The sequence below is a fragment of the Doryrhamphus excisus genome, chromosome 11, assembly GCF_030265055.1.
Source record: "Doryrhamphus excisus isolate RoL2022-K1 chromosome 11, RoL_Dexc_1.0, whole genome shotgun sequence".
Taxonomy (NCBI): Eukaryota; Metazoa; Chordata; class Actinopteri; order Syngnathiformes; family Syngnathidae; genus Doryrhamphus; species Doryrhamphus excisus.
This window is the reverse complement of record NC_080476.1, coordinates 6,424,881-6,435,387: the sequence shown is the minus strand read 5'-3', so window position 1 is coordinate 6,435,387 and position 10,507 is coordinate 6,424,881. Positions and strand designations below refer to the sequence as shown.

Genomic DNA, 10,507 nt, shown 5'->3' with positions numbered 1-10,507 from the left:
GAAAGTATTTACGCAACATCCGCTTATTTGCATTTATACCGCCATCCAAACTGATCACAAAGAATCGAACATTAGGAGCCAGAAAATAGTGAATCCATATTAATTACATGTTTCTTATAATTACATTCGTTAAGTCTATACGATAATCCTTCAGTTGTCTTTGCCCTGTTTGCAACAGTTGAGTTTAACAGATGCACAAATTAAGTAGTACTAATACCCTCTTGTGGTAGAATGCAAGCACTATACTTTGTCGATGAAAAGTCATTTTGTGCTGCCTGTGATCATAAATACATGTTTATTTTTTAAACGTAATAATTATATTTATTGAATTATTTTTATTTTGTAGCTTGCTTATTTTACTCAGGCTTACTTTTATTTGACTAGTTTTCCATGCCACTGAAATTCAATCATTTTTTTTTATTTTATTGTGACAGTTAAAAAGCAGCAGTTTAATATAAACAGTCCATGTCCAATTCGATCATCAAACTACAGAAAGAATGGATTCAGACAATTATTTATATACACGTAAAGGAGCACATTCTGTATAAATACTAGAAACATTGATGAGGCTTGCTAGTTAAAACAAAATAAAATGATTGCTGTTTAAACAATCAATGATATGATCTGGTGACTGTCCAGTCATTTGGAAATGTATCTTGTTGTTATTACACCCATGCCTTTTTGGAAGTTGTGTATCCCATTGCACTGGTGTAAAAAAAAAAAAAGAGTAAAATATTGTGGTGGTTGTGTGATGGTCTGGGGCCGTTTTGCTGCTGTGCTTGAGGACCTGGATGACTTGCTGTGATGAATACAGGCATGTATTCTGCTGTCTGCCAAAAATCCTGAAAGAGAATGTCCGGCCATCAAGATCCTGGGGCCCATTGTTGTGTCATTCATCAATGACTCCTCCTCATAATAATGCTCTGGGATCTGTACATCCCGGTTCTTGCATGGTCAGCATACTCACAGACACATCACCCACTGAGCATGTTTGGGATGATCTGGATCAGCATATTAAGAGAGTGTTCCAATTTTTCCCAACATCTAGCAACTTTACACCGCCATTGAAGTGAGGTTAATCAACATTCCATAGGTCACAATCAACAACATGATCAACTATCTATGTGAAGTAAACGTGTTGCACTGCGTGGGGCAAATGATGCCGACTTGTTTCCTAAAACAGTAGAACTGCACATTTTGTCTTTTTCATGTGGCCAGCCGAAGGCACTCCTGTGCAATAATAATGCTGTGAAATCAGCACATTGACATTTAGACAGATTTATGAACAATATTCAGCCTTTTGTGTTTCAGATATTTGAGTGCAGCTCATGAAAGATGGGAACAGTTTCTATTCATGTTGAGTGTAATAAACAATCATCAAATCAGCACCAACTTACATGATAAATAAAAGTTCTAGGAGCAATAAAAGCACACAAAAGCAGCATTATGCAGGGGTAAAAGCGGAGTTCATGTCTTGCATTTTTGTGCCACTGCTCTGAAAGTTTGTTCTAGTGCTACTTATTATGTGTGGGTCCATCATCCACCTGATAGTGACACAAAGTAGCCCTTTGCACTTAGTTGAAGTCTTGGAAAGTCCTTCCAGCGTGTGCAACATGACTGTATGGTTACTTGCACCCCGTTGCTGTTATTTACAGCAACAGCATTTACAGAGGCCACCGCGGCTCAAGCGCTATTCATGCTGCTCGCTAATACTATTGTACAAGGTGAGTTCAAAACAGAGCAAAATAGTTTGCTCATTTCTGTGTGTTTGTCATGCCGTCACGTCCCTCTTCCCATGTCATTGCGTTGAAGTCCATGTCAGTTAGAGTGACGGTGAAAGGAGCCTCCACTCGCTCTGCGTCCACGCGTGCCTCCGCCCTCCCGGCGCTGTTGTTGTTCACCCGCCAGGAGTTCAGAGGTCGAATGGATTTGTGGAAACGCTGAAAAAAGAAGAAGAGGCCCCTTCATAAACCTACCTGCATGGATCCACCTGTTCACCAATTGATGAGACAAAAGTGTGGTACTGACTTCTTTCAGTGATCCAGTTTCCTTGCTGATAGCGATGATGCCCCAGATGGGGATCTGCAGGCAACAGGTAGATGCCATGCACACGCCCAGGGCTTTGCCCCAGCGAGGATACACATAGGAGCCATAGTGGAGGGATGTGTTGTACATCTCGATGAAGATGTAGGTCAGGATGAACTACAGCCACAAGGGGGAATCAAACAAAAGTGAGCAAAGGAATGTTTCATAGAAGTGACATATAAGATGGACGGATGTTGCAGGAAGCAAACATTACACCACTCTCACAAACAGCATAGATGTTGTGCAGTGTAAAGGAAAGGCATTAAAGCAGGACACCACACTGCACACAGCGACCTCTACAGGCTGCAATTGTAAAAGCTACAAGTGATGGGTTTTTGTCAGTGGCATTGATTAGCATATGCTGATCATGTGCTTTTTCCACAGAAATCATTGGCCGATTAATCGGCGCATCCCTAGTACTATACATAGTGTCATGTTTATGTGTTTACTCACCAAAAGAAGAAACGGCGTAAAGAATACCCAGCATGCTTTGAAGTACAACAAGGCTTTACTGCACCAGGGAGGGCAGTGGCAGATCATGTCAAGGATATCCTGGCAAAACTGGTTGACTCCTGATGAACAAATATGACACGATATCATAGCCATTACACAGAATAAGATGTGATCTAACATGTAATGAATGGGATGTCGAACCGTAGAAGAAGGAGATGCCGATGCACATAAAGAGGGTGATGATGATGAGGCCGAAACTAGTGCTGAAGGAGTCGATGAGCGTGAACCAGTAAATGCCCCCCTATGAAGACAAGGCAATGATGAGGATGGAGGATGCAAGTGGGGGGTGAGCAGCGGAATGAAACTTACATCCGTGATCAGCAGAAGTCCCATCAGGTAGAAGCAAAAGCAAAGCATGCCCAGAAACAAGGACTTGTGCTTGGTGTTGCCTCGCAGTTGTGGAAACTCATCCAGCACGGCAGTTGTGATGCCCTCGATGTTGCCAAACTGATACGGTAGAGCACAAAATGATCATACAGTGTGCATGACAGCCCATAAATGATATTAACTTGTGTGTGTGGTCTTACAAGTGTGTCAATGCCAAGCATGAAAAGCATCAAGAAGAAGATAATAGACCAGAACACTGAACCTGGCAGCAGTGCAAGGGCTTCTGGGTAAGCGACAAAGGCTAATCCCGGACCTGAAGCAAAGAGACAAACATCATGAAAACAACATTTGAATTTTGGCAGTTCATCTCTTGGCACATAGAGGAACCGTCTAATGCATTGCTAGGCAAAATACGGCCCACGGGGCCACATCCGTCCTGCCAAGTGTTGAAATACGGCCCGCACGTTCTATCCAAAGTATTTCATTGAAACTTAACATACACCCTGGCATCATGGCTTGAGACAACCTTTTCATGGTTTAGGTAGCTTTTTTTAATCGATTTGGGTACTTGATGTGGTCTTTTGTTTACAAAGTGCTCCTGAAAAAAGGGACACAAGTACATATAGCAGGTTGCATGACACTTTTACAGATACAATAATTCTAGGTGGACTGTTAGAATTATATGTGTAAAATATATAGTCTGGCCCCCCTTCAATTTTGTTAAATCAATGCGGCCCGTGAGTCAAAAAGTTTGCCCACCCCCGGTCTAATGTGTCCATCCCCATTCCACTTTACAATTGTCTTAGTGCTTCATAAAAAGGGTGTGTCTGACTATTAGCACACCCTGTGTTTGATGAGTAAAACCTGAGCCATGTGGAGCTTGGCAAACTTAATTTGGAGGGAAGCATGTCTTTTATTCAAATGACCATAATCTCCATCAAAAAACGAAACCTACAAACGTCACAGTTCCACTGTGCTCTGTTTAAAGTACAACCTGTTCTGTAAGGGCAACCATCAATCCAATGCAATACCAACCTGAATCTGCCACATTCTCAACCGGCACCCCTTTCCTCCACGCCATGTGGCCCAGGATTGAGAATATAGCAAACCCTGCAAAGAAGCTGGTGCAGCAGTTTCCTATGGTGATAATGATTGTATCCCTGTAATCAACAGAATCAAGATTAAGGAACGCTTGCTTGTATTCTGCACAAGAGAGTGGACTAACCTGATGACATTGTTGTCAAATTTATTATAGGAAGCCATGGAAAGCAGCCCTCCAACCCCTATACCCAATGAGTAGAAGATCTGTGAGGCTGCATCATTCCAGACCTGATGAAAATGATGAAAAGAAATCATCTTGAACTATTTTGAAAGGCAGTAAAAAACACATTCCATTTGCAGGTGAAGTACCTGTGCACTGGATAATCGCCCCCAGTCCGGTGTGAGGTAGAAAGCAATGCCCTGAAGAGAGCCCTCGAGTGAAGCGCCCCTGATGATCAAAACAATCAGCACGACATATGGGAAAGTAGCGGTGACATAAACCACCTGAAAGCACAGACAGCACAGGCAGCCATGAGCAGGATGGAAGCAAAGTGTGATGTTACATGATTACGTCTGCTGAAAGCTGTGTAACTGAAGCACCTTGCCGGAGCTGTGAATACCCTTTAGTGTACATAGGAAGATGATGATCCAAGCAGCCAGGAGGCACAGGGCAAGGGGCCATCGAACTGGACCTGGGTCATGAAGTCCCTCACTGTTCACCACACCCAGCACACGCTCGCTAGAGGACAAACATGGAGACATGTGAGACAAAGAAATAAGCCGGTGTTGATCATACCTTCCTGTCTGCATTGTTCCAAGACAACAACACTAATCTTCCCACTGAAATAGTATACAGTCGTTAAGGAGACTAAATATGTATAGTATAGTATTGTTCCTGGTTTATCCTGGTCAATTGGTTCCAGACTCGACCGCGAGCGTTAGAGCATAGAAAATGCATTTATGACTTTCTAAACACTATTAGAGCCTAAAGAACTTTTACACTCCTATTATTATTTGTTTACAATACATTGCACCACTACGGGATCACTGGAGGGATATAACAGGCGGCCACTGCTAGCATAGCAAGCTGCCGAGCATAATAGTTGGCCTCTCTAATTGACTTAAACTCTAAAACTCTAAAATAAGAAAGTGTTTCAAACAGAGTGGGGAGGAAGGACAAATAAGCTTACCACTTCCACATGGAATGGGAGAACCTTTTTTCCCCCCTCACTCCATGTCAGCCATGGCATGTCAGCTCGGCTGTGGTGGCTCAGTAGGCAGTAATTGTAATTTGTGCACACCTTAAGGTAAGAACGCCTCAAACAATGTTGGGTGTGACAAACTGCACCAAATATTATGACATCACTACAATTATCAAAACAGTTAAAAAGTCAAAAATAGAAGAAGCTCATAGGTACAAAACAGTGGCTGGCTCATATCTCACTATACGATGTCAAGTTGTTTTATTAAATCATAATTAAGATGAGGACATTTTATAACATTTTAAAGCTTCAGGCAAGATACAAATGAAAAAAAATCTTATCTAATGAGAGCCCCCAAAATAAAGTAGGCCATTCTCTTTTTGAAATAAATATAGACAAAGTAAAATCTAATCTTTTTTTTAATAACAAACCTATGCTCAATTCCTCAGCTAATAACAAAATAACTAAATATGAAGGAGTGCCTGGTTCAATAGGAGACCTATTATGCTTTTTTCACTTTTCTGACCTATAAATGTAGTTAGAGTGTTGTATTCTCGTGTTAAACGATGCCAAAGTTTCAGATAATGAGGTTGGCGCATTTGAATGCGATCCCTAAAAGAAGTTTGGAATTGCTAAAATGCTTGGTTTCAAAAGGCGTGGTAAAACTACCCCTTTGTGACATCAGAGGATCGGACTTCCTTATATATAAACACTCTGCCCTTCCCCAAGCTCTGCTTCCCACACCCAGGGTTTGTGTTCCATTTCCTATAAGTCACACAGACACTCTCAGTGTTCTGCTTGAACACTTTGAGTTTGTTTGCTGTGAATCAATACCTCTTTAAGTCATACAGTGCATAAATAATCATACATCATAGCCTCTTTGAAAAGCAAACTGACAATGACAGATGGATTGTGCAGAGTGTTTGAGTTTGAGTATTCTGCTGAATGGCTCCACTTACTTCCAGAATATCTCTGTGGGGCTGAGGAGTTCTCCACTAGAGCTATTGCTCTTATCACAGACAGCAGCATTGGCGATGGCTTCACACGACCAAGGCAGTGGGCTCTGGAAAGAGCTACCCAGGTAATAAAACGTCCATGCTATAATGACATTGTAATATAGAGACACCAGCACGGCTACACAGAGCATCCCAATGCCGATACCTGCAACATGGAGGAGAGCCTTTAAGTAATTTACAAAAATAAAACAGAAAATATAATAACATTCAGGAATTTGCATTATTTTCTAAAATCACAAAAAAATATATTAATAGGGGATTGCTGAAGTTCTATATTTGCTGTGAAATATTGCGAAACGGTATAGAGTTTATCATAACGGGCAATATGATGTGAAGCAGTACCACTATACAAAATATAAACTACAGTAACACTTAACTACAATACACTAAATTAAAACTTTCAGTTCAGGAAGAGGATGGGTGATAATATTGAATACCACATAATGGCATACATATTAAACTTCCTGGTAGAAAAGGTGGGCATCACCTTTGAGCAGAGGGCAGCATTTCCACACAGTGATGGGTCCGGCTGATCCGTACTGGCCAAGACTGAGCTCCATGAGGAAGAGCGGAACACCCGTAACAAAGAGCATGAGGAAGTAGGGGATAAGAAAAACACCTGAAAGAGTACAAAGAGGTGAGGGAAGGTGGGGAAGGCAGGAAGGCTGGGGAAGTATAAGCAGGTAGCCTGTTGCATTAGACAGCCACACTAGTAGGTACACACAATCCAATGGGAAGAGCTGGAGCAAAAATTACATCTTAACAGATATAACAATGCTCATGTGCATTATTTCTAGGGATGTCTAATAATACTGGCCAATATTGGCAGAAAATTAGACATCAGTTCATTCTCTATCTGTATCAGTTTTTACTTGTACTCAGTGTTGAATTATTTGTAAGTTTGGCCTTTAGCATATTGTAAATATGCAATTTGCAATGTCAGTAACGTGCTGGTTATGCAAAAGGGATGTAAAGTGTCTCCCTTTAATACTTCTAATCTAATGGGCTCCGTTTTCATAGACCAGGCGGGCCAACGAGGTGTGGCCAGAGCCTTTTTTGTGAATCCGGGGCATTGCGGCGCACCCACACCTCCGTCCCTCCCCGCCGGCACAAGTGGCAAAGAGGGAGGAGAGAAGGCGTGAGATGGTTTAACACAGCAAAGAGTAATCTTAACCAATCAAATGAATGCTTCTCATTGCCTTTAAATGCGCAGGGCCCACTGGACTGCTTATCAGAGGCGTGACCACGTGGACCACCTAGCGGGAAGCATGTAATCTATTCCTGTGTCATGAATTGGAGTACAAAATGAAGTGACATTTACATTAAATACAGCAGCAGGCTAATCCAGGCATCATGCTTGTTTCAATATTTCAACGTTATTATTGTAGGATGCCCACAGTCCTTTCACAGCTCAGGTTTGATGCTGAGCTCTGAGATAAAAAATGAGCATGTCTTTATAAAGACTAAATGCGGATACCCTACTCTTGCATTGGATGTTATTAGATTGTGCAAGGGTACTAATGTTTTATGCCTTTACATTTACTCAAATTGCAACTTATTATTGCCTAGGCAACATTGTCTAAGCAATCGGACATTTCCCTGGAGTGTCATCAAAGAAAACGCTGTCCTCCTATTGAATTAGTGGATTCTTTGTGTTCAATCACCCCATCAGGAAGCATGACTGAGTTGACTGTAAGCCAACATGATTATGAGCACACCCAGAGTAAAGAGTGCCTCATGCTCAAATGGGTGTAACAAATGTTCAAAGCCATACAGTATACATACAGGCATGTGAGGCCTGCAAATGTGCTGATCTCTTACCTCCTCCGTTACGATAGCAGAGGTAAGGGAACCGCCATACGTTCCCTAATCCCACACAGAATCCCAGGCAAGAAAGCAGGAACTCGTATTTCCCACCCCACTGCCCCCTCGGGACGGCATCGTTTGCAAGGGGCACTGGACTCTGGACTTGGGATTCATGCTGGACCTGGGATACAGCTGTATGGCCATTTTGGGCATGTCCATTCAAATGTGAGGAATTCTACAAGCCAAGACATACAAATTAGGGACAAAAATGCATCAAAACATAAAGACAAGACCAGACAAATGTATGCTTATACCCTTTTCTGCACAAAGCAAGGTGTGCTTCAGTGAGTTAGTGAGTGGAGTAAAAAGCCACAGAAGAACTAAGAAAGTCATGTGAGGTTGTTGTCGTCATTGCAAAGGGACCAAATAACTTTTCATGCATTTTAATTTTATGAAGGTGCATTCACACGCAAAAACCTCTCTTCTTTCCCCTTCACTGTCAAAGTTAAGAGGAACTCTTTACACTCCGAGGGGGGAAGTTCGGTGAAGATAACAGCAGTTAGGTGCAATGCCATCACACTGCAGCAGATGAATAACCATAAAACAGTGCATATTTATCTGGTGTACTTTATAACCAGAATTTAGACAGAATTGTCAGGCAGCTGAATGCCCCTGAAGTTAAGCTCAACAAAGGGATCAATTCCATGGTTGTCTTGAGCTTTTTTGGAAGGTTCTTTGTGATGACAGACACCTATGATGGCAAAATGTCTAACAGTAGTGTTTGCACATGTCTTTAAAATGCTCATGTAACAATACCAGGATGGTAATAAACTTGTCACCCCCCCCAAGCAAAACTGTGTGTTTTTGCTGGTCTGTGCCATTACAATAGTTTATTTTGTAGGGCAACCTAACTTCATACAGATACCCCACTTTGTCTAAATTCAACAAAAAGTCGAAGAAGTGTATGATGTGGTGAGAAACCAGTTTCTTCATTTTTCACTTCATCATTACAACTGTGAGGCCTTTTTTTCTGGAAATTGGGATGATGACATATCAAGTAAATACATGGCCAGTATCGTCAATACAGATACCAGTATTAATACTTTTAACTTGAACATTTTTCAAAATTATTGAAATATTCAGTGATGCCTTTAGTTTGTTGAACATGATTTAGATGAAAAAATGACGAACATACTTATTTATGGACAATTAAAAAATATTCAATACAGTAAAGTGGCCGCATGGCGGACGAGCGGTTAGCACGCAGGAGACCGCAGTTCAATTCCACCCTCGGGCCATCTCTGTGTGGAGTCTGCATGTTCTTCCCGTGCATGCGTGGGTTTTTTCCGGGTACTCCGGTTTCCTCCCACATTCCAAAAACATGCTAGGTTAATTGTCCAAATTGTCCATAAGTATGAATGTGAGTGTGAATGGTGGTTTGTCTATATGTGCCCTGTGATTGGCTGGCCACCAGTCCAGGGTGTACCCCGCCTCTCGCCCGAAGACAGCTGGGATAGGCTCCAGCATGCCCGCGACCCTCATGAGGATAAGCAGTATAAAATAAATGAATAATATAGTATAAGACAATGTAATAATATCAACAAAATAATTACTTATTTCCTCATTCTCTTTCATGACATACAATTGTTTGCAGAAAATAAAATAAATAGTGAAAAATAAGTCAACAGATGGAAAAACTACTATTGGCTCTTGTTCAAACTATTTTGGCCTCCTGTGTCCAAGGCTTATTCCAGAGTTTGTAAATAGTACAATACATATCATTTGTATTTATATTATAAAAAAAATACATACTGTAGAAGAGAATTCAATCTCATCACGCTAGTATCGGTCTACGCCGTTATCAATGATATCGGTGTTCGGATCGAGCGGTACAACAGAGGTGGACGGACAGGTCTGACAACTTATTCCAGACTTTTGTTTCGCCGTGTGAGCGTGACAGCAAGCGAAAGCAATCGGAATATAGTCACATATTTGTTATTTTAAAACTAAAAAATACATTGCGTGAAAGAACATGATAATGAACTCTACCTGGGTGATGCTAGCCAACGGTGGATTCCCCAGCTCGCCTCTGCCGCCGTCGTCGTTCATTTCCAATTCCACCCCCCACATCACAGGTGGAACTTTCCTCTCTGATTAATGGTTCCGCATTCTAAACATGTACTGCGGAAGCTCTTCCCTGGGGCACACTGTGGCGCCGCTGACTTTAATGTTAAAATGATGCTTTCTCGTTAGCTTTTAAGTGACTTTACAAGTGGGCCGAAACAGGCCAATGGAGGTGAAGCCAAGGTAGAAGCAGGGCGCAGGTGCAGCAGAGAAACACCTCCCCCTTTTTTGTTGGATGACTTCAGTGGGCGGGGTTAGTAAGCCCGATGTGAATGGCTTTTGTTTACAGTATATGGGGTGGAACCACACCTTATCAACACCCGAGTTGTAATGTATTGCACTGATATAAACTTTTTTTTTTTTGGGGGGGGGGGGGATTTAAATCCATATATC

At 41.8% G+C, this 10,507-nt stretch overlaps 1 protein-coding gene across 1 annotated transcript; it reads right to left on the bottom strand.

The window, feature by feature from the left end:
• Positions 1 to 444: 444 nt before the first annotated feature.
• slc6a7 (solute carrier family 6 member 7) lies at positions 445 to 10,457 on the bottom strand. Its single transcript, XM_058086295.1, has 14 exons — positions 10,040 to 10,457; positions 8,006 to 8,225; positions 6,672 to 6,803; positions 6,128 to 6,329; positions 4,567 to 4,705; positions 4,336 to 4,470; positions 4,151 to 4,254; positions 3,961 to 4,085; positions 3,126 to 3,238; positions 2,908 to 3,045; positions 2,740 to 2,839; positions 2,539 to 2,657; positions 2,029 to 2,202; positions 445 to 1,940 (listed from the first exon to the last, which is right to left on the bottom strand). The coding sequence occupies exons 1-14, from the start codon at positions 10,118 to 10,120 to the stop codon at positions 1,755 to 1,757; spliced, it is 1,968 nt and encodes a 655-aa protein (XP_057942278.1). The 5' UTR covers positions 10,121 to 10,457; the 3' UTR covers positions 445 to 1,754.
• Positions 10,458 to 10,507: the final 50 nt, after the last annotated feature.

What these genes read in the sequence shown, in the direction of transcription:
- slc6a7 (XM_058086295.1), bottom strand. Translation starts at nt 10,120, where the DNA reads ATGTGGGGGGTGGAATTGGAAATGAACGACGACGGCGGCAGAGGCGAG. An exon ending in TTTGACAACAATGTCATCAG is followed by an intron (nt 4,086 to 4,150) that starts GTTAGTCCACTC and finishes TGTTGATTACAG; the next exon opens with GGATACAATCATTATCACCA. An exon ending in TTACGCCGTTTCTTCTTTTG is followed by an intron (nt 2,203 to 2,538) that starts GTGAGTAAACAC and finishes TTGTGGCTGTAG; the next exon opens with TTCATCCTGACCTACATCTT.